Source organism: Ceratotherium simum, chromosome 1 (assembly GCF_057802395.1).
Source record: "Ceratotherium simum simum isolate JZ-2026a chromosome 1, ASM5780239v1, whole genome shotgun sequence".
NCBI classification, from domain to species: Eukaryota; Metazoa; Chordata; class Mammalia; order Perissodactyla; family Rhinocerotidae; genus Ceratotherium; species Ceratotherium simum.
In genome coordinates this window covers 58,620,532-58,644,936 of record NC_141900.1, presented here as the reverse complement: position 1 = coordinate 58,644,936, position 24,405 = coordinate 58,620,532, and the positions used below count along the sequence as shown (strand labels likewise).

The 24,405-nt window shown below is 46.3% G+C and overlaps 1 protein-coding gene and 1 long non-coding RNA gene across 2 annotated transcripts in view; one reads left to right on the top strand and one right to left on the bottom strand.

Annotated features, from left to right (window-relative positions):
* NFE2L3 (NFE2 like bZIP transcription factor 3) overlaps positions 1-11,544 on the bottom strand; it is a 31,757-nt gene extending 20,213 nt beyond the window's left edge. Inside the window, exon 1 of the mRNA XM_014786300.2 lies at positions 10,691-11,544. Coding sequence (XP_014641786.1) covers positions 10,691-11,275 — 585 coding nt within the window. The 5' untranslated portion in view covers positions 11,276-11,544. The remainder of the gene's footprint in view (positions 1-10,690) is intronic.
* Positions 11,545-11,856: 312 nt separating this feature from the next.
* On the top strand, positions 11,857-22,968 carry LOC147918214 (uncharacterized). The gene is made up of 3 exons (XR_015551689.1): positions 11,857-14,218; positions 19,036-19,129; positions 19,485-22,968. It is a non-coding gene; the product is annotated as an uncharacterized LOC147918214 (long non-coding RNA).
* Positions 22,969-24,405: the final 1,437 nt, after the last annotated feature.

Here is a 24,405-nt window from a genome sequence, read left to right as displayed (position 1 = left end):
TGCCTCTACGGAATGCCTCAGCTGCTGAGAGCCACCTCACCTAACGTCATGCCCTTCCCAGGATGCAGCCACATCCCACGACAGCGAGGAGGGTGTGAAGGCCTGGCCATCAGGGCCCGACGTGAGATAACTGCTGCACCACTTCAGCTCCAGAGCGCCTGGTCTTGTTAGCCCGCATCACAGCTTGACTTCTGCTTCTGTCCACTCCTGCTTTCTTGTTCTTCCTTCCACAGCTGTAGATCCCAAAGGTCTCCCCTTATAAACACACTGCACACTAAACAGTCTCAGAGTCCCTCTCCCAGAGAACCCAACTTGTGACAGTTAGCAATTCTATTTTTGGGGGGAGTAAGGGAGGGGACGACCAGGATCGCAAGGCAGGGAGAGGTGGAGGATTCATTATTATAATATTCCTGTTTAGAAAGTGAAAAAGGCCTATGGTACTTGTAATATAATTTGCACAGTTCACAAGGCCCCACAAAAGCCTTGTGGCTAGGAGGGCTCAGGTCCAAAAAACCGGTGAGTAAAAAGGCCTATCTTACTCCTACCAGCTGTGTGACCTTGGGACACTTTGACCCTGTTTCCTCACCTGTGAAATGAAAGGATAATATTTCTAATTCACATTTTAAGGAATTAGTTGAGAAAAAGCACTTTATATATTTTAAGATGCTATATAGACATGAATTACTACTCATTTCTACTGCTTTTTGAGTCTGAAGAGTTGCAATGACTAACTGCTGACAACTCAATCAGAATGTCAAAGAGAAAGTGATACCAGCCCCTGGTAGCCAGTAATTACTATTATCTCTTCTCTTTTCCTGTTTTTCTCAACTCAGTGACATGGAGCTGAGATAGAGAGTATGTGTTTTACAAGTACTGTTATATATACTGGAGATTTATGGTCCACGCTCTTAATTTAACGAATGGGTAAGTCAGAGCCAGTCCAGATGGCCTAGTGGTTAAGGTTCGGCACTCTGCTTCGGCGGCCGGGGTTTGGTTCCCCGGCATGGAACCATACCACTCGTCTGTCGCTGGCCATGCTGTGGTGGTGGCTCACATGGAAGAACTAGAAGGACCTGCAGCTGGAATATACAACTATGTACTGGGGTTTGGGGGAAGAAAAAAAAAAAGAGGAAGATTGGCAACAGATGTTAGCTCAGGGCAACTCTTTCCCAGCCAAAAAAAGAATGGGTAAGTTAAACACACCATTAAGTTACTTTTTATTGTTGTGTGGGTGATTTTTACTCCTGTGGGACTGGGACTCAATAAAAAAAGGCTTGCCATAGGAAGCCATCGTAAACTTGTGAGCTGGGGTGCTTAATCACAACTAAATACCCAGCGACTTGTACTGAGCCGGCACCTGCTAGAAAGGCCCTCCCCGCCACAGCCCTGTCTGCTGGTAACCAACCCATCTCATCCTCTGCATGGATCCAGAACCTTCTCAGTTTGGGCTCCTTAGCTAAAACTGGCTTCTTCTGTCTCTAAAATCCCGTGGCTTCTAAGTTTTCTCTTATCACACCACTTCTATCTAAAATTAAACTATTTGGGACTTTTCTTTCCTACTGAGCGCTGCATGAAGGTTTTCTGCGTCAATGAAGGTGGTAGAAGGGGAAGACAGGAGCAAATCTGGGCTTTTCTCTTCTCCTTGCTAAGCCTCTGAAGTTCCTGATAACTGGCAAGATGGTTTCTGGGTCTGTACTTATTATACTGTATTGGGACTTGAATAGTGTGATGGAGAGTTTGACCCTGAAAAAACTCTTTGTGAACAGTCCCAGCTGGCTTAGCTGGGCCTTTCATTTATTCATCTGGGGGAGGAAGGACTGAGACCTGCTTTGACCTTTAGGGTTGGATGAACCTTCAAAGACAAAGAACAATGTGGTGCCTACGAGAAGGATGACATCAGAGGGAGAGGGGTGAAGGCCCAAAATTCTGAGACCTGTCTCTAGGCTGGAGGCAGCTGGAGTCATCAGGTCAGGGGAGACACGAGGAGCCACATAAAGAGAGACTGTGTCCTGTTTGGCCAGGGTGGTTTTGAAAGTAGTTTATAATAATTATAGCTCACATTTATTGAGCATTTGCTGTGGGCCAGGCACCACATACGTGATCTCACTGAAGTTGCTTGGCTTCCCTGTAAGGTAGGTACTGTTGTTATCTCTTCTTACAGAGGAGGAAACTGAGGCACAGAGAAGTTAAATAACTTGCCTTACGCCACACAGCTAGTAAGTGACAGAAGCAGGATTTAGCTGCAGGCATTTTTACTTCATAGCCAGCTCTTACACACTGTTGGTTCTTGTTTGCCCCTGCAGATCCATGTGTCCCCCAGAAGCTGACCTCTGCAAACTCCGGGGCTCCCGTGCTGGCTGGCTGGCTTCCAGCAGGGTTCACCAGTGGGAGACTGGAGGGTGGGTAGAGGGGAGGCCAGGGCATCTCCCCATGAGTCTGCCGTGACAGCTCCAACCCCAGGGCTGCACCTTTCACTCAGCTCTGGTAACACCCTTTCCACCCCTTCCCAGATGGTAGTCTCTGTGAGTCCAACACACCAACCGTGGAAAAACCATTCATCAGATAATTGGCGGAATCTGAATACTGAATGGATGTTTGGTGATATTAAAGAATTGTTGATTTTTTAGGTGTGCTAATGGCACTGTGGTTATGATTAGAAGAGTCCTTATATTTTAGGAAAATATGCTAAAATATTTATACGTTTTCTGAGTCAATGAAGGTAGTGGGAAAAGTAGTAAAGGAACAAAGCTGGCCTTTTCTCTTCTCTTTGCTAAGTCCTTGCAACGAGCTGGCATAGGAATCACAAGAAACGATGGCTGGGATTTATTTCAAAATAATGGGGGGAGGGGAAAGGGGAATTGTAGATGAAACAAGACTGGCCATGAATTGGTAACTGTTAAAGCCAGAAGACAGGGACAGGGGGTTCCATTCTCCTAGTCTCCATTCTCTCTACTTGTAACATATGCTTAAAATTTTCCATAATAACATGATATAGGCTAAACTCACTTCTGAAAGCCCGTGGAGGAGGCAGGGAGGCAGCTAAAAAAAATTAGCAGGCATCCTCCACGTGGCTGAAGCTAAGTTATTCAATGTGAGTGCCCACCATGAGTCAGGTATAAAAATAACCAGTGTCTCCCAGTAGGAGCCTCAACACATATGACACAAGGGCAAGATCTCCAACCCGCTGGCTTTGATTTTTAAAAGGAGCCACTTCTCACACAAGTAACCCGTCCCTGTAGGCTGAGGGACTGGGAAGGGGGGGCGGGGGGAGCAGAAGAGATTCATTTATGATTCATTTATTTAATGCTGGATTACCCTAGCAGGAAGGATAGCCCAGCTGGCCCTCAAAATGCATGATGTTTCTGTATTTTCTTTATTATGAAAAATTTCAAACCCCATAAAACGAACAGAAAACAGAATAATATAGTCAACCCTCCAGGTACCCATCACCCAGTTTCAACAATTATCAACATTCTGCCATTCTTATATCATTGATACCTCCACCCCCTCCCCCCAATTATTCTTTCACAGTTTTTAAGTAGGATTTACACATGCAGAAATGCATAAACCTTAGCTGTACAATTCTGACAAATGGAGATACCCACTTAACTCACACCTCAACCTCCTTACAGAACATTTCTACCTCCTCAGAAACTTCTCTCCTGTTCTGATATTTTTACCTTAGCTTTGCCTGTTCTGGAACTTCAGCACCGAGTTTTAAACTGCATCTATTTGCAAGCTAGTTCTGCATTCATTATTAGTTAGTTTTTTTTTGGCAAGCTAGTTTCCTATCCCCCAGCAAGGAATTAGATCTGGCTTCAGTTTTAAAACACTAGCCCTGGTACTGCTGCCCAAGCAGGTAATGGTGGCCCAGTCCTTTAGCTACTCTGGGCCTAAATTCACAGAGGGGCAGGCTTTCAGCCAGGCATCCCCTCCATTTGTCTGTTGCTGGATATCGGGAGGCCCTGGAGGAGGAACACTAGGGCTGAGGTCAAGCTTGGGCCCCCACAACAATCCCCTGGAGGTCTGGTAAACTGCAGATTCTCAGGACCCACCCGGGAAGCTCTAACTCAGCCAGTCTGGGGTGGGCCGGAAATCTGCATTTTAACAAGCAACCCAGTAAGTGACGGAGTAGCTGCTGGATCACCCTTGGAGAAACTTGGCTCTAAAGAAAGGCTAGAAGTTCTTGCTTTGGATGAGCCCTCAGGGTTGTGCCTCCTCAACAAGTCCAAGGCCTCCTTCACATAACTCTGCAAATATTTGAGTTGGTGGTCATGTCCCTTCCTCAAGTCTGATCTTCTCAGCATGGAACATCCCCAGTCTGTTCAACCATTTCCAGCGTGACTTCACCCCTTGGGGAGAGAGGGGTTCCTTCCACACCAAAGCAGGTCCCAGCGTGACCTAACAGCATTTGGTAATTCCTGGAGATTCAACCCCCAGCTCAGAGGCAATAATAGTAAATCACCTGTTGAACATCTATTAACATGCCAGGAACTGAAGGAGCCCTTTAACACAGTGTTATTTAATCCTTACAAGAACTCTCTCAAAAAAAGGTTAATGTTCTCCTTTGACAATTTAGAAACCAAGGCTCACAGAGGCTGCCCAGGAAGAGGTGGAACTGGGATGGTGTGATGATTAGTTTTCTGTGTCAACATGGCTAGGCCATAGTACCCAGGTATTCAATGAACTCTAACCCAGGTGTTGCTGTGAAGGTACTTTGTAGCTGTGGTTAACTAGCTACCATCAACCAGGTGACTTTCAGTAAAAAAGAATATCTTTGATAATCCGAGTGGGCCTCCTCCAATCAGTTGAAGGGCCTTAAGAGCAAAACTGAGGTTTCCCTGAGGAAGAAATTCTGCCTCAAGCCTACAGCATTAGCTCCTGCTGAGTTTCCAGCCACCCTACAGAGTCTGGACTTGCCAGCCTCCTCAATTGTGTCAGCCAATTCTTTGAAATAAATTTCTAAAATATATATATTTACTTATTTATTTATTTTATACTGGTTCTGTTGTCTGGAGAACCCCAACTGATACCAATAGGAACCCAGTTCTATCCAAACCTCGAAAGGTCATGCCTTGCCTCTATGCCACTGCCCATAGTCTGGCCAACCACCACCTGCAACTCAACCCAAAACAACCCAGGAGTGTCCCTGAGCCTCAGCCAGCTTCAGCTGCCCAGAATTGTATTTGAATATTAATGCAGATCCCTAAGTAGATTTTGAGAGTAAACCATTCATATTGGAAGGTGGCCACAAATGGGAGAAGCTTGTTTTTATGTTTGAAGTTTTGCAGTGGGTGGGAGGTATGGTTTACTCAGTGCCTAAGAAGAGTGACCTGTTCTATTCCAGGCAAGGTCACTAAGTTGCTATATAACTTTAGGCAATCCTAAATTTCACCACCTGACGAATTACAATGCCAACCTGAAAGTCTGCTTTCCACTGCCCCCATCTGCTCAAATTAAACACTAAATGGTCAGATGGCCCATCAGGATTTCAGATCTGATCTACTTTCTAGTTGGGACTCTGGCCTTGAAGGACTCAAGACATTCAAACTCATGCTAACATGGAAGTTCTGCAAAGCCAACGTGGAGGGATGGGTGAGGAGTGCTCAACAGGTGCTGGCTGAGCTGGCCTCCACTCCTAACCCTGATCCTGGGGGCTACTTGCAGGTTAAAGCGAAGACTCAGTTTCCACACTCAAGACACTGAGGTTCAAAGCAGAGGATGCCAAGTCCCATAGAAGAAATGTTACAGTGTGCCATAGGGCTCAAAGGGAAGAACAGGAAATGCTTTTATAGATGAGGTGATAGTTGAGAGGAGTCTGAGAATCTAACATTAAAAGACTTGGGAGGAATGAAAGGAGGCATTCTGGGCACACGTAACAAAGAGGCAGGAAGGCATGGGGCTGTTTGGAGAAAAGGAAGGAAGAAAGTTTTAGCAGGAAAGTAGGCCACAGGAAGAGGATCAGCGGCAGATGAGTCACACCGGCCAAACAGGGAGCCCTGAATGACAATATGGAATTGGTAGGTAATGAGGAGCTACTGGAGGCCCCCCAAATGAAAATGGAGAGAACCAAAGTGTGCTTTGGAAACCTGCACCCGGCAACAGAACGGACAGGGATAAACTGGGGAAGGGGCACTGGAGAGCCCCAGCTGAATTAACAGCAATAGCTGACCTTATTGAGGGCTTACTATGTACCAATCCTGCTAAACTCACATCACCTCATTTAATCCTCACAACAACTCCCTAAGGTCCTCTTACCATACCATTGTACAGAAAAGGGAACCCAGGTGCAGAGAGGTTAAGAACTGTGCTGCAGTTCATACAACCAGTCAGCGGCGGAGCTGAGATCCACGGCTACCCAGCCGGCCTGACTCGAGGGCCAGCACTCTCGACCACTAGGCCAGCCTTGCACTCTGATTTGAGTTGAACTGAGAAGTAGGGGGAATAGAGAGGAGGAGAAAGATTCAAGGGACACTGCAGAGACTGTATCTCTGTAACCTACCAACAGAGTTGAAGGACAGGCTGGAAAAAGTTTGAAATAAGGTTCCTCAGAGTTGTGGCAATCAAGCCAGCAAAAGACCCAGAGTTGCTCATAATCATATACCAAGTTCTGCTGCGAATGATCCTATAGAGACCAGCTGCTTCCAGAAACAGTTGCCTTAGCTTTCAAAGGCTGGAGTCTACTTGCTAAACACTCCAAGAGTTGCCAGGAAAACGGAGATGGTGATTGTGCAACAGATTGAATTATGTCCCTCAAAATTCACATGTTGAAGTCATAACCTGAGGTACCTCAATACCTCAGAATATGACTTTATTTGAAAATTGGGTCATTGCAGATGTAATTAGTTAAGATGAGTAGGGTGAGCCCCTAATCCAGTATGATTGGTGTCCTTACAAAAAGGAAAATTTGGATGCAGATATGCATACAGGGAGAACGCCATGTGAAGGTGAAGGCAGAGAGTGGGGTGATGCAGTAGAAACCAAGGGTTGCAAAAGACTGCCAGCAAACTGCCAGAAGCTAGGAGAGTCCTGGAACAGATTCTCCCTCACGGCCCTCAGAAGGAACCAACCCTGCCAACACCTTGACCTCCAACTTTTCACCTCCAGAACTGTGAGACAATAAATTTCTGTTGTCTAAGCCACCCAGTTTGTGGTACTTTGTTACGGCAGCCCTAGGACACTAATACAGTGACCTATGCCACTCTTCCCATAAGGAGACCATAGGTGCCTCCTGACTGCGTCCTTTAGTAAGCAAAGTGAAGAGCCTGCTGTGAAACTTCGCTGTACTGCAACATATGTAATTATAAGACAATTTCTGTATTGTAGCTGTGGGTTAAAAACAGGCAAGTGTTTAAAATTTCATCTATCTCCAATTGCCCAGGTATCAGGGACTATCTTTTATTTTGAAACAAAAAACAATCTTTACTTTAGCAATCAAGGACCTTCTTTCTCTTCCCTTTACTCTTAGACACAAGTATCGACTGTGTCAGATTCTTCCTGTGACCTGAAGAAACCCAGCCCAACGGGCAGTAAATCAAGAGGTCCTGCTGGACACCTCTCACCCAGCACAGGGTCCTCGTCCCAGGGCATGAAACCGCATCAAGATGACCACAAGCCCTCTCAGTTTCTGTGCGGCAACAGCTCTCTGAAATACTGATGCTGGCCACAAGCAGTCACACCAGATTCAAATACGCTCACACATTCAATTCTGCCAAAACTGTTCATTTCTTTGTTTAACCCGTGCATTACTCTGAAGAACACGTGCTTCACCGGTTGTAAGTGAATGGTGGTGGTTACGAGGGGGAAGCATGTCTGCCCTGGGGAATTCCAGATTCTGTTTGCAGATAATGATTAGCCCCACTAAGAAGTAAAACCAAAGCAGGACTTCTTTTGATACTTGGAAAATCCCTGAGCCCAAAATATTATGCACATGTACAAACATTATGGAAAATTATACTATAAGACAAAAATCTACCACTCCAATGTAAGGCACCGGAATTATCTATTTTTTTTAAAACCAAACAAATCTATAACATTCCTTTGGGGCAAAGAACTCCCTCTCTGAAGTTAACAGTAGCTGACATTTATGAAGCACAAAGAGTGACTGGCACTGACAGGCACAGTTCCCAGCCGGTTCCGTGGAGTGAACTGTTTAATTCTCACAACAACCCTGTGGTAGGCACCTATACTATTCCCATTGTGAGGTGAGGAGAATGAAGCACAGATAGGTTAAGAAATGGCCCAAGGTCACAGAGGTATAAGTGGTAGAGCTGGGAATTCAAAATCAGGCAGTCTGGCTCCAACACACCCCACCCCCTTACCAACCAATCAACCAAGCTCGAAACAGGAACAAGACAAAAGGGAATCAAGTGAGTGGGGACAGGTTAAGGAGGGTGCGTGGAGGACGGGGGCGAAAGAAGAGAACAACAATTCCGTTCCAGGCCCTGGGCTGGCACTTCACACATGCTTTTCTCATTTAATTGGCATAACACCCTGAGGTAAGAATTACTCTCCCACTTGACAGATGAGACACTGAGGCTTGGAGTGACTAACGTAACCCCATAAGAGGGCACATTAGTACGTGATGCCCCCAAACCCAGGTTTGCTCATTGCAAAAACCGGTGTTTTCCCAGCCATTTTCTCCCACAGTCGTGGTTTCAAATTGTAACTTCAGCATTATGGATGGTACAATCTGCCTTGAACAGTCAACCCAGCACTGGAGAGCAGTGGTCCTGGAGTCAAGAGTGGAGGGCATCACCTCATTCCTGCTGTTTGCTTGTCCAGAGAACCTGGTGTTTAATTAATCTCCCAGTCTGGGAGTCAGGAAGCTCAGGTTCTAGTCCCACTTCTGGCACTAACTAACTGTGGTTTAGCCAAGTCCCCTGACCTCACTGGGCATCTATTTCCCTTAAGTACAAATTGGATATAAAGATGCCTGGCCTGCATATCCCACAGGGTTGATGTAAAAGGCATTATCAATAAAAGTGAATTGGCTGGGAAAACGGTAATGTGCTCCACAGCTGATTATTGCCAGCAAGGACATCATAACCAGGTCATCCCAGTAGCTACCACGGTCCAACAGGTCCACACATGCCGGCTGGGAAGGCAGTGCCAGAAGAATGGTCCTGGGTGAACTTCACCCTCTCCCCTAAGAAAACTAGGCTCATGGCATCCAAGGAGGTCAGGCTGGGCCTAGGCCCCCCGAGCTTCCTCCAAGGCAAGCTCGCCTGTGTAAATAGGCATCAACCAGGCGATGTTGGGAGGCGGAGGGAAGTTCCTCAAGAGTGAACAGCCTTGCCTCCCTCCAGGTCCCTGTACACTTGGCAAGCTGGCTGGCATTCAGCTGTGAGGGGGGCAGGGTGCCATCTGGTACAGCATCCACATCGGGTTTCACCCCCGCGTGTTACAGAATCAGGAATAGTAGCAGTGCAGCACGCACCACGTCAGGGGACAGAGGATTCAGCTGAGACAAACCCACAGGGTCCAGACCGGATGAGTGAATGGGAAGAACCTTCCACTGTTCTGAACAGACAGGAGCCCACCAGACTCTCACTAACCCCCACCCCGAGTTCCGGCCCCAGGAAGAGGAAGGGATCAGATCTGCATAACAGTGAATCACCAAGTGCTTTGGCACAATGACCCCTCCAGGAGAGGGTGGAGAAGCTCGTCTGGCAACTACCTACACAAACAGGGCAACTCCGAAGAGCAGCAAACAAACCTGTCCAGCCCCAATGCCCCTTTTGCATAAGACTGCAGTCCACAAAAACAACGTCCACGGAACACTTTTTGATTGAAGTCAATTGTTAACACTAAGGTTTGGGCCAAGAGAGAATTAAAAAGGCCTCTTGGAAAGATAAGGTGGTTTTGTGGAAATTGGTATTAAGTGTCCTTTAAGACTCCAGCGGGCCAATGGGAGCATCAGATAGGATGCTCAACCGACAGATCTCGGCGAACTTTGTTTCAAAAGGAAGTTAAGCCGAAGGGTTCGGACCCATAAACCAAAGAAAGGGAACTTGTTAGTCACTAGGTGACCGTCAGGGTACCTGTTTTCTTTATGGTAATAAGGGGTTATACAAGTTCCAAGAGAGAGGAGGATTGTTAGGTCACAGCTGGATCGTCTGCCCCCTGGCCTCGGCCTGGATACTGACCACGGCTCCTTAACCCAGGGAAGCAGCAAAAACGAACTGCCATTGGGTTAAAATACGGGCGGGGGCCGGCCGTCGCGTGAGGCCGGGAGAGTGGTTCTTAAGAGAAACGTGCATCGCCCCCGGAGGCCAAGGTCTCCTTCGGATCCTCCAGGTCGGGCACGGGTTCCAGAAACAGACATCTCAGTGTACAGGAGGTACTGAACAGATAGTGGGCAAGAAAATCACCAGCATCCCTTCCTCCCTCCCCTTCTCCGAACTCCCTTTGATAGCTGCCAAACTCAGGAGAGGTGTCCTCTACAACCAAACGGATGATTTCACCCGCTTCTTTCTCAAAAACCCAAAAGCCACAGTGACGGCACTAATAGCCTTCGCTCGGATCCACAAAAAGGAGAGGCGCAGAGTCGTCCGCGAACCCACAACCAGCCAGGGACTGAGGGTGGAAGGAGAGCGCTGGTGTGCCCCTTCCCTAGGTCCCTCACACCCTCTAGGGCTCCTGGCCAGACCCCCCCAGCACCTCGCTCGCGTCCCCAGGCTCCTGTTACCTCGCTCGCGCGTCCGCCGGCGTCCGGCACCTGAGCCGTCGGTTCCGCCGGTGCCTTCTCCTCCTCTCCGGCGGCCAAGGGGCTACTCGGAGCCGCTCGGGGGTCCCCGCCGCCCCCCGGCGCAGCCTGGCTACCGCTGTCCACGCCGGCGCCCACACCTCCGGCCGACGAGGCGGCGGCGGCGCCGAGCAGCCCGTGGGCCCCGTCGGCGTCCCCGGCTGCCACGCTGTGCACCAGCCACGCATCCACTCGGGTGCGGGGGATGAAGGGGACCCCCAGCGCGCGCACCTCCCGGAGCAGTTGGCCCTCGGGCGGCGCTGCGGGGTCGGGGTCCCAGCCCTTCGGGTGCAGTTGGTGTGCGCTCCCCCACCCTCCCGAGGCGGGCAAGGGGCTGAGAGCGTAGGCGGGGCTCGTCGGGCCGCCCCGGAGGAGCAGCAGCTCATCCCGGAGCAGGGTGTGCGGCGGGAGCAACAGGCAGAGGTCCAGGTCCAGGTCTAGGTCCAGGCGGAGCCCCGCCAAGCTCAGCAGGATGGTGAGGTGCAGGAGACCACCGCCGTCCGACCACCACGGCTTCAGGTACTTCATCTCCTGCCGCGCGCCCGCGGACACCCCTGCCGGCGCCCACAGGTCCCGGCGCTCCGGCCGCCGCTTTGGCACGTGCGGGCCCCGCGCGGCGCCGGCACCTGCCCGGAAGAGTCAGAGAAGCGAAACAATGGACCCGGGCGCCCAGCGGCCGTCGCGGGCTCCCGGGGCCGGGCACAAAGGCGCTCCCTGGGCAGCCGGCACGGTGCCTGGGGCTCAGGAGAGACGGAGGAGAAGCCACCTGCTCGCCCAGCCCGCTCGCCCATCCACCCTGCAACCCTGCAGCCCCGCGCCCCGGCCAGGCTCCGCCCCGGGCCGCGGGCGCCGCCGCAGGGGACACGCCCACGGCCGCCCCGGGCCCGCGCCGTGGGAGGGGCCCGCGCGGGGCGGGGCTCCCCAGCTCAAAGGCTCTTTATTCCGGGGGAACGCAAAGCTCTCTGGGAGCAGTTGTTCCGGGCGCGAAGTGTCCCCTACCTTGTGGCGGTGGGCTGGGCTGTTGTAGCTGAATGCGCGGGGTGGGAGTAGGTGGCCAGGGGTAAAGGTGGGTGGGAAGGACAGGATGTGTAGACTAGGGGAAAAGTCGAGGCATGGGCAGCATGAAAAGGGACTGCACCCACGTGAGAAGGCAGGCGCAGTGCCCTCAGGAGTCTGATCCCTGGGTTCGGATCCCAGCTCTACTATCTGCCAGTCGTGTGACCTTGAATAAGTTACTTAACTTCTCTGTTCCTCAGTTCTCTTATCTGTAAAACGGGGATAAGAGTACCTGTCCAATAGGGATGTGGTGAGGTCAGGTGAAGTATTATATGTAAAGTCCAATGTTTGACATTTAGATACCACAGCTGCCATTGGGATTAAACAGCACTGCCCCCAAACCCTGTCCTTGTCCTTTCCCGTGACCCCCATTTCTCCCCCCACCCCCAGGGGCTCTGTGCTCGAGCGTCACAGAATCCTCACTGTTTCCTGGGGGTGCCCTGCACAATACTTGGCCTTCCCTCATGGTCTCCTTTGCTCCTTAAGTGAGGGTTATGAGCATCAGCTCTACAGTTACCCTGTATGAGTTCGAATACCCCCTCCAGCACTTACTAGCCTGGACCTTAGACAAACTGCTCATTCTCTCTGTGCCTCAGTTTCTTCCCTGTAAAATGGGCCTAATAATAGGACCTCCCCAGCAGACCTGTTGTGAGCCCCAAATGAGATGCATGTAAAGCACCAACCACAGCACTTGGTAGGTAGGAAGTGTTCTCTGAGTATTACCCATTATTTGTATTGCCCATCCTCCAAGGCTTAACCCCAAAGATATATCCTCTGAGTTTTCACGGTTTGGAATTAATCTCTTCCCCCATCTGCTCTCCCACAGTGCTTTCTCCATATGCCGACATTGCGACACTTGGCACATTCTTCTTTGTACTATAGTTGAGATAGATCTGATTTGCCCATTGTAAATTCTTGAGGGCAAAAAACCTGGTTGGCACACCTCTGTGCCTTCATGCTACCAAGCACTGGGCCTTGCAAATGTGGGTTTTACTAACTCTCACTCCCTTCCTTGAGGGGTAAGGGAGAAGGAGGGGATGCCCACCTGAGGGTTGGCAGTTGTGTAAGAAGTTGAGCAAGACTTGTTTTTTTTTTTTTTTTGTGAGGAAGATCAGCCCTGAGCTAACATCTGCCAATCCTCCTCTTTTTTTGCTGAGGAAGATCCATGCCCATCTTCCTCTACTTTACATGAGACGTCGCCACAGCATGGCTCGACAAGCAGTGCGTGGGTGTGTGCCCGGGATCCGAACCCGAGAACCCTGGGCCGCCGCAGGGGAGTGCATGCACCCAACCACTTGCACCACCGGGCCAGCCCCAAGCAAGACTTGTTCTTAAAAGCCCCTCCCTCCACCTGGTTTTCTCCTCTTTCTTGGGGCTAGTGTGAAAACTTCATACTAGGTTTTAATTTGCCTGTCGCAAGCCAGGGGAGCAGAGTGTGCTTCTGCTTTAAGCCTTGGAGGATAGGTTAGGGAGTAGTGAAGAGGCTGGAAGAGGAACAAAGAGAGATGCTCAACAGCATAGCAAGATTTGGGACAGAAGCCCTGTTGGTAGTATTTAGTCCCTGGTCAGGGGATTTGGATTGTGAGCTTGGTAAATGTCAGCTGAATTTAGGTTCTTACTGAGGACCTACTAAACTGCCTGATGCCTTGCTGGAGGCTGTGGTGGATATGAAATGGAATACTTTTGCTTGGTAAGTTTATGGTTTCATTAGGGAGACTAGCTATAGATGCATGAATCACCTAGAAACAAGGAAAAGAATGTTCTCAAATGCCAAGAATTGAGGAGATGTAAATCACTATAAAGGAAGAGCTGTAAACCAGGTGAGAACAGAGATGGTGCCTTCTTCAGGGTGGTATCTTCCAGAATCTTGCACACAGTTGGTGCTCAAAAAATATCTTTTCAGTTGAATTAAGGAGTTTACATTAAGAAGTGTTTAGATGGATCTGAATAGACCAGGAGCAGGAAGGGCATTCAGACTTCCTTTATAGCATTAGTTGGAGAGGGGGCTGACTCCTCACCTTTTAAAATGTGAATTGATAGTCATAGTGTCTGTCAGAAAGCTCAATTCAAAAGTGGGGCTTAATGCTAGCTTACAGACTGGTGAAAAGGAGGACACACAAAGGACCTTGGGGTCAAATATTAATCAGGAAACTCATAATCATTCCCACACACCCTTGACCTTAATCAAAACAAAAGTCCCATTTTTTGGAATGCAGAAAGAGTGGAATGAGATTAGAAGGAATGACTTCTACTTAAGTTTTTTTTTTATTATTTCTAGAATCCCTCCATCTAGGAATAGCCAAGTGAATAGTGCAAAGTCATCTGCATTTATTGAAGTCCTTAAATCAGTACTGCTCAAAGGATGGTCCAAAACTGATACCAATCCACAAACCGTTTGTATCTGGTCCAGATGAGGTAAGCAATAGAACTGAGAGTGTTTAGAAACTTTTATAGCAATTTGACATTGTTGTGACATCCATCATGTGATCAGTGGGTTTGTTTTTTATGCCTTTGTTTTTTATTTTATTTTTCTAGAAATTAATTTTTATTTATTTTACAAAAGTACTGACCTACAAGAGATTGGAAATCAAAAAAAAAAAAAAAAAAAAGCTGGTCCTTCGCCAGGATTAGTTTGAGAAGCACTGCCTTAAATGGTGTTCCTGTGAGGTAGGCAAGTTCTAAGATGATTTCCAGTGCTCCCCTTTCCTCAAGTTCAGCCCTCCAGTGTGGGCTGAACCTAGTGATTTTCTTCTAACAAATAGAATATGGCAAAAGTGATGGGATGTCGTTTCCAAGATTAGGTTACAAAAGGACTCTGAGTGGCTTCTGTCTTGCTTACTGTCTTAGTCTGTTTGGGATGCTATAACAAAATACCGTAGAACTGGTGGCTTATAAACAGCAGAAATTTATTGCTCACTGTTCTGGAGACTGGAAGTCTGAGATCAGGGTGCCAGCATGGTCTGGTTCTAGCGAGGGCCCTGTTCTGGGTCCAGACTGCTGACTTCTTGTTGTATCCTCACATAGTGGAAGAGGCAAGGGAGCTTTCTCTAGGGCTTTTATAAGGGCACTAATCCCATTCATGATGGCTCTGCTCTCATGACCTCATCACCTCCTGATGGCCCCATCTCCTAATACCATCACCTTGAGAGTTAGGTTTCAACACATGAATTTTGGGGGGACACAAACATTCAGACCATAGCACTTACCCGCTCTCGCCATCTCTTGCTCTCTCCCTCTTGGAGAAAGGTGCCATCTTGTGAGCATCCCTCTGTAGAAGCCAGTAGCCAGTGAGAGCCCGAGGTTTGTCAACAGCCACTTGAGTGAGCTTAGAAGCAGATCCTTCCCCGTTGAGGTCGGAGATGACTGTAGCCCTGGCCAACTCCCTGATCGCACCTGGGGAAAGACCCCCAAGCCAGAGGACGTGTCTAAGTTACACATGGAGTCCTGAACCAGAAATGACTCTAAGATGATAAATGTTGTTTCATGGCACTAGGTTTTGGGGTATTTTGTTATGCAGCCTAGATAACAACGTATGCTGTGTCAGAGTGGGCATGAGATAAGTGGAAGGAAAAACTAAAAATGCAATTGCAATTTTGCTGCCTGGTTAGTGATATATTCAATGAATAGTTTATAACTATGAAGTAACATTACAGCAGTACATTCTGGTCCCGAGATGCAAAAATCTGGCTTACTCCTTTAAATGTAAGATTGTAACTTGGCATGAAAGATAGTTACCACTAAAACATAGCCACCATTGGCTGGTATGAGGTGAGCAAAGTGCTTTCTTCCATGGCAGTTTCTTGTAAGTATCCAAATTCAGCAAGAAAGAAAACATCAGAACCTTGGCATCCCTTTTTTAGAAAGTTTCTGCCAATATTAGCCACAGGAAATTTAAATTTGTGGTAGAAATTCCAAGATTAAGCAAAACAGCCTATTAAAAGTCCAAGACAAGGGCTGGCCCGGTGGCACAAGCGGTTAAGTGTGCGCGTTCCGCTGCAGCGGCCTGAGGTTTGCCAGTTTGGATCCTGGGCGTGCACCAACGCACTGCTTGGCAAGCCATGCTGTGGCGGCGTCCCATATAAAGTAGAGGAAGATGGGCATGGATGTTAGCCCAGGGCCAGTCTTCCTCAGCAAAAAAAGAGGAGGATTGGCAGATGTTAGCACAGGGCTGATCTCCTCACACACACACAAAAAAGTCTAAGACATAAAGTAAGATGTTAAGTTGTATTATCTAGGAGGAAGAATTAAGCATAGTTGGTTTCAAAATGTCATGAGTAGGAAGAACAGTGAAGACATTGCAATTGTTAAAGATTTTGTTTACCGTGGGTCAGTCATCAATTTAAATGGAGACGGCCACCAAGAAATCAAGACCGAGACTTGGAAGGGCAGCGATGAAAGAATTAGGAAAGATCGTCAAGTGTAAGGAAGCATCATTAGAGAACAAGGCCAAGATCATCCACACCCTCGGATTCCCAGTTACTATGCACAGGTGCAAAAGCTGGACAGTGGAGAAGGCTGACAGGAAAAAAAATGGATTTGTTTGATATATGGTGTTGGAGGAGAGCTCTACAGATATCCTGGACCGCCAGAAAGATGAACGGGTGGGTCCTGGAGAAAATGGAGGCAAAAATGATATGACTATCAAAAATGACTATCGCTGGAGGCAAAAATGATAACATTGTGGCTGTCCTACTATGGGCACATCATGAGACGGCAGGATTCTTTGGAAAAGACAACGATGCTGGGAAAAGTAGAAAACAGCAGGAAAAGAGGAAGACCAAATGTAAGATGACTTGACTGCATAAAGGAAGCCATAGACATGAGTTTGAGTAGAGCTGTTGAGGACAGGATATGGTGGATGTCACTCATTCATAGGGTCACCAGGAGTCAGAGCCGACTCGACGGCACATAAGTTTCAAAACAGGCATAGTCACTAGAATTTAAATGACTCTGCAGTTGAGATGTTTTGCCAAAGGCTTCTGCAAAATTGACTAATGAATGGCCTAATTTGCTATCTAGTACCAGTCTTGGTGATGATGAATCAACTGATACTTAATGAAGAGGAAGAGTTTATCCTTTTTCTCTTGTTAGTCTATAATCTTCTGAAAGTTTGACTATAAAGTTGTTTTGGACATTATAATAATGATTATCACCATCTATATGCTCAGACGTACCACTCACAATAGAAACCACGATGTACTGAACCCTACTCTGTGCTGGGCCCTTTTCACGTATAATCGTGTTTACTCCTCACAGCAACTTTATGAAGTAGGTATTACCTCCATTTTATATTGTCTAGATAAGGTCACTGAGGCTCAGGACATGGCACTCTGTGCCCAATGACATGCCCTTGGTAAATGGCAGAGTCAGAGTTCAAACCCCAATCTCTCCACTTCCAACTGCAGTCCACCCCTCCTCTGCAATGTTTAGCTTATTTATTCATTACTCATCCTCCTCCTGTGGGGGGAAGTGCACTCTTTCAATAAATGCTTTCTTCTCACAGCTTTTGAAAATGTAAAATCTGCTAAGTTTCAGGGGAAATGAAGTATTGGTTTTGTCCCTCTGGGTGATGCTCCTCCTTCTTGATCTTTTACACAAAAATAACCACCCTGTATTTAGGGCACCCTATCATGTTGGCTCTTAGGTGATTCTTGCACAGTTTTGATTGCTGTTGATCTATGCCGGTCTCATTTACCATCAGTGACACATATTAAGCACCCATTTGGTGACAGTCATTGGGATATGGAGATGTTCAAGACAAGAGCTTGCAGTCTTATTAGGGAAGAAGGATGTGCACAGGGTGAAATTCACGCCACTGATTTGAGAGCGTGGGACTCCTCCTGAGAAATATGTTTGTTTAAGGTCAGGCCTATGCCAGGAAACTCACAAGCTAAGTGGCTTTGCTGCCTCCCACCCAGTCTCTATAGTGTGAACTGGAATTCTTACATTCAGGAGAAGGTTCCAGAGTTTGCAGTTGCTCTGTGTGTGTGTAAGGGGATTGCAGGGCACAGAAAGGGAATTAGGAAGAGAGGTAGGGAGGTCTAGGGGACATTGGAGTGAGACTGATCGGCAGGGAATGAGAAGTCCACAAGAAGTTTGCAGCATACACATTTGGGAGCAAAGGGGAACTACCATTGCCAACCTTTGTCCTGTCCATCACATCCAAAGTGCTGGACCCCTAAACTATTATGGACCTTGGTCTGTTTAACCACCCACACAAACCTAGTCAGGGTGGCTGACCACTATAACAAACACCCCCAATTCTCAGTGGCTTAACCCAGTGAAAATTTACTTCTTTCTTATTTCGTAGCTCAAAAAAGGGCTTGGGATAAGGGGAGTCTGTGCTCTTTGGGGTCATTTGAGGACACAGGCCCTTTCCCTGTTTTGGCTCTGTCCTCCTCTAGGTCCTCAGTGTCTTCTCCATTCAGCTGGTGATGGAGAGCGAGAGTGAAGGCCAAGAGTGGGAGGATTTTAAGGGCGAGGCCTGGAAGTGGCCCCCATGACTTCCACTCACGTTCCATTGGCCAGAACTAAGCCACATGGCCACAACTCACTGCAAGGGAGGCTGGAAGATAGGGCCTAGCAGTGTCCTCACGGCCAAGAAGGGAGCATGGATATCTGTTTTTGGCACATCTGGTGAGCCACTGTCCCTTGGTCTTATTCTGCATTCCATTCATTCAGAAACTATTTATTCATCAGCTACTGGGTATGTAACTCTTTTGACTAAAAATATTATTTTAGCCCCTCACAGTGAATTAACACACTAATGCAGACCCAGAGCAGCTTGTTCAAGCTTGACAAGTCTAGGTGTTTAAGATGCCGCCTGGTGAGAGTGCTCAAAGCAGATGGTGCGTATCATGGAAAGAGCTTGGGATTCCTGCATCTAATCCTAGCTTGGACCAAGCAAGTCATTTTGGCAAGGGCGCCTACATCTCCGGACCTCGGGCCTCTCACCTGCACAGTGAGAACTTGAACTGGACAGGTGCCTAAGTTCCCGTCCTGCTTTGAGTGTCTCTGAAAGTCTTCGTGACAGTTGAGGAATTATGTTAGATTACTACCAAACCCCAGTGTTCTCACTTAACTATGAGGCTTTCAGTCCTAAGAGCACCACCACATAGCTTTGGAAAAGAAAGCAAAAGGTAATAGCCTCTACTCTTGATTAAATCTCCAGCTGGAAGAAGGATCTGAAAGGTGTCTCTCTGACTTTGAGATGCATCTTCCTTTTTTGTTAGCGCGTGTACCTGCTTGATGACATTTTGAAGGTCTACCACTCACGTTGATCTTCACTCTCCAACTTCACGCTGTTGGTTGAGAGGGAAGCAGCACGTAAGTGGGGTTGTGGGGAAAGTCACTGATCATCCACATAGTAGAAAACTCAAGCACCTGTAAGTGGGAATTAATACCAATACAGTTTGCATAGGCCCGATTTATGGCTCCTTTGCTATAAGAAACTAGTTGTGAGGCCAACAACCCTGATCATTGTTTAATAAAGTTGATGGGTTTTTTATTATCTGAACTGGTGATTAGTTTAGCACCTGAATTCTCTCATTTGCTTAATCATCTCCCTCAAGCATATTTGTATTTTTGATAGCAGCTATAATGTTCTCTTTACTAATTCACATCATTAACCAGTTCCTGCTTAACTGTTTCTTTGTCCTTACTGATTTTCTCTGATTCCTAGTGTTGTCGTCCTGAACTCTGGAATCTCTATCTGATCTTAACTCAGCGGCAGCTTTCTGATTGCCAAACTACAAGACAGAAGGCGCTTCCTGGGCCGTCCAGATCTGCTTCTGAGTTCGCTGTCAACCCTGCCAGCCTTCTACCCACCTTTTTAAAAGGCAAATACTAGTCAGAGTTTTTGCATGCTGAACAAAGGTTGTCTATGATATTGCAGTGGGTTGAATAGTGACCCCCCAAAATTCCCATCCACCCCAAACTGCAGAATGTGACCTTAATTGGAAATAGGGTCTTTGCAGATGTAACTAAGGTAAGAATTGAGATGAGATTATACTGGATTACGGTGGGCCCTAAATCCAATGAGAGTGTTCTTATGAGAGACAGACAAGGACACGCAGACATACAGAGAAGGAGGCGATGTGAAGACAGAGGCAGAGATTGGAGTGATGCAGCCATAAGCCAAGGACACCAGGAGCCACCAGAAGCTGGAAGAGGCAAGGAAAGATTCTCCCCAAGAGCTTTCAGAGGGAGTGCAGCCCTGCCGGCACCTTGATTTCAGATTTCTGGCCTCTGGAACCACATGTGAGAGATACATTTCTGTTGTTTTAAGCCACCAAATTTTTGGTGTAGTAATGTGTTCTGGCATTCCTAGGAAACTAATACAAATACGTTTTTTATTTTCCTTCCATTTTTGTTTTGTTCTTGTTGTTATATAAGAACTATTTCTTCCCTGAGTAAAGACTGGGCAATCTAGGTGCTGCCAAGTTCGTGACAACCTCAGAGCCAGGGTATGGGATGGAGTGTTCCTGAAGCAGGGAGTTACAAAGTTGGTTCAGGTAACGGGAGCAGATGGGCAGGTGGCTTGTCTTGGAGGCCACCTGAACCCTTTGCCTGGTCCCTGTATCTTAGTTTCAAGGCTCCATCTGTACCAAGCCTTATTTTGTCCCTCTCCTGTCACGCACAGCAAGGCCCCAGCAAAACGCTGCCTCAGGCTTTTGTAAGAGAAGTTGATGAAAAGTTATCGTGACTTTCTTTTTACAAACTGGAAATAACTTTTAGTTTTCTTTTTAGTTTTAGATAGAAGTGATATACGCTCGTTGTAAAACAACGCCAACAGAAAATACAGAAAGGGAACAAGAACTTACAATCACCTAGAATTCACCACCCAAACATAGCTACTTTCTAAAATGTAATATACACGTATATATTTTTATAAAAATAATTTTGCAATAATTTATACAACAAATAAATTATGTAATAATTGTTATAAAAATAATTTCTTTTTGTAACAAATTATTTTTTGTAACTGCTTTTTAAAAACCACTTATACTGATGACATCTTCCATATAAACAAACATAGCTTCACATCGTCATCTTTATAGGCTGCAAAATATCCCATAATATGGATGTACGTTGATTTAGTTAAGCAGTTTGCTACTAATAAATGTTTAGGTTGTTGTCAAGTTTTCGCTATTATGAACAACTCTGTGATAACCTGTAATACATATTTTTGGGCACAAATCTGATTATTTACGTAGTATAAATTCCCCAAAATTTCTGAGTCAAAGAATATAAACTTTTGGGGAGAGTTAGACATATTCTGCCAATTGCTTTCTAGAAAAGACTATATATGGTAACAGTATATCCTAATTTTGAATTTCAGTAAATAGTCCTTCATTTTCTGAGTAAAACTAATATAACCTTGCTATTCTTAACATCTAGATTAGAAACGATCTTTAAACAAAGTATTGTATAGTAATTTGAATTTTTTTGGAGAGCCTTTTTCTTCAGTCGTCTCCCCTCTCCCTTTCTATCTCATTTCTGTTTGAAAGTGCTTTGTGATCACATGGATTATTTACTACTTTGTGACTTTTACAAGCATCAATTAACCACGACATGACTCTCCCTGACGTACGTCTTTTTGAATTCAGTGACAAGTGCATTTTCTCAATTCTATTGAACTGTATCTTTCCAAACCTTCAGGATTGCCAAAATGAGTTAGGAAGAAACAGGATCTGGATCTTTTTCCTACAAAAGTGTCAATATTTGCTAAAACAAAGAGCAGGGAGTACCCCCAATGGAATGCCATCTGTCCTTGTCTTTGAGAGCCTGCCAGAAAATCTTTTCACAGCCAAGAGATGATTATTTGGCATAACTGATACTGAAATTCAGCAAGGTGGCTTACAGATCAGAAACTGGCTAATGTAAAGAGATATTTTGCTATGTGAAAACTGGAAGTATAGAAATATGTTTCATTTTAGAAACTATAAACTAGGGATTGCTTACTTTACCAAAGTATTTCCCATAGGAATTTTTTTTTTTGGTGAGGAAGATTCACTCTGAGCTAACTCTGTTGCCAATCTTCCTCTTTTTTTGCGTGAGGAAGATTGGCTCTGAGCTAACATCTGTGCCAATCTTTCTCTATTTTGTATGTGGGTCGCTGCCACAGCATGCCTTGATCAGTGGTATGGGTCCGCGCCTGGTATCCAAACCTGTGAACCAGGGCTGCTGAAGCAGAACACGCTGGACTTAACCACTACGCATGGGGCTGGCCCCCCATAGGAATCTTTTCATCAACAGGATCACCTAGTTGGTTTAAATGTTCAGATCATTAACAAGTCATTTTGTTGCATGCCTTCTAAGAAGTGAGCAACTGATGAGACATAATTCCCCTCTTATGGTTCCATTATTTCAACCATGCTGTTTCTTAAGCAAATAAGCTCACTACTTTCTTCTATTACGTATGGAAACTCAGTTCTGTTGCAGTTTTAGGGTGGAGGCATAACACACAAGGCCCAGTTTCTGAAGTATGGTCAGTTGCCCGATCTGAGTTCCAGAGGACAGTCTTAGCTACCTGGGTTCCCTTGGAGAAAACCCAGATTCCTTTGATCAGCAACCTGAAGATTAATTCAAGAGGTCATCTTGGGTAGGAGTGAAATTCTTTAAAATACATTCGGCAGCTTTCAGGGTCCCGTTCTCCTCCTACAGAGTATTGCTCAGTGGGATGTTTGCCACTCAGAATTTCTAATCCATCTGTGTCTTGTCCAGCTCTCCCCTGAAAACAAATCTATTTGGGGACCTCAAACCATCTGTAAAGTCTGACTCCACAACATTTTTATGACCCGAAAACACCCCATCCAGCTAAGTCATTTCTTCCAAGTTTATTTCCAGCAGATGCTGCTACTGCTCAGCTGGACCTTCATGTAATCTTGCTCTTCTCAGGAAAAAAGCAGTCATCCCAGCCTCCACAGAGCTCTAGGCCGGCTCCTCCAGCCGTGCCTCCCGAGGGTCGGGGTGGACTAGGAGTGCGGGTCTCCTCTCACTGCAAGGTGTTTGGCTGCCCTGCAGACGTCTTGGCCCAGTTTGGCCAGGTCCAGCTAGACCAGGAGGGTCTTGGCCAGTATGGAAACACATATTTCAGCTTCCATGGGCATGTTTACCTAAACGGTTTTTGGTATGGACTAAATTAATTCATTCAATAAATATTTAATGAGTACCTACTGTGTGTCAGGCATTGTTTTGAGAACACTGTTCTGTGAATAAAACAAAGCCCAGGTCTAATGGAGTTTTGCAGTCCACTTGGAGCAGACAGACAATAAACAGTAATTTGTCGGGGAGTGATAAATGCTTAAAAAAATAAGAAAGCAGGAGAAAAGGAATAAAGAGGAGGAGAGTGATGGTATGTGGATGGGTGCACACACCTGTGTTACGTGAGAAGGTGGGTAGGGAAAGCCTGATCTGAAGGAGGTGAGGGAGAGAACCACACAGTTAGCTGAGGGAGAGAGTATTCCAAGTAGTGAGGCAGTAAGTTCAAAGGCCCTGAGGCAAGAGAGTACCAGCTGTGTTCAAGGAATAGCGGGGGGTGGGGGTAGGGTGGGGGGGCTGCGGAGGTGTGCAGTGCAGCAGGAAGGGAGAGCGGTATCAGTGCCAAGTCATACTGGACATCACAGACCATGGCAAGGAATTTGTATTTTACTCTGAGTAGGATGGGGAGCTGTTAGAGGATTTTGAAAAGAAATTAATACATGCCAAAGTACATACTTATCAGTAGCTACTTCAAATGTCAATGGACTAAATGCTCCAATTAAAAGGCATAGAGTGGCTGATTGGATTAAAAAACAAGACCCATATATATGCTGCATACAAGAGACACACTTCAGACCTAAAGACACTCACAAACTGAAAGTGAAGGGATGGAAAAAGATACTCCACACAAATGACAATGAAAAGAAAGCTGGAGTAGCAAGCAGTACTCATATCAGACAAAATAGACTTTAAAACAAAAACTGTAGAAAGAGACAAAGAAGGGCATTACATAATGATCAAGGGAACAATCCAACAAGAGGATATAACGCTTGTAAATATCTACACACCCAACGTAGGTGCAATTAAATATATAAAGCAATTATTAACAGACATAGAAACAGAAATAGACAGTAACACAATAATAGTAGGGGCCTTTAACACTCCACTTACACCAACAGATAGATCATCCAAACAGAAGATCAATAAGGAAACATTGGACTTAAATGATACACTAGAACAGATAGACCTAGTAGATATATACAGAGCATTCCATCCAAAAACCGAAGAATACACGTTCTTTTCAAATGCACATGGAACATTTCTCCAGGATTGATCACATATTAGGCCACAAAACAAGTCTCCATCAATTTAAGAAGATTGAAATAATACCAAGCATCTTTTCTGACCACAACGGTATGAAATTAGAAATCAACTATAGGAAGAAAATCAGAAAAGCCACAAATACGTGGAGATTAAACAAAATGCTACTGAACAACGACTGGGTCAATGAAGAAATCAAAGAAGAAATAAAAAAATACCTGGAGACAAATGAAAATGAAAATACGACATGCCAGAATTTATGGGATACAGCAAAAGCGGTTGTAAGAGGGAAGTTTATA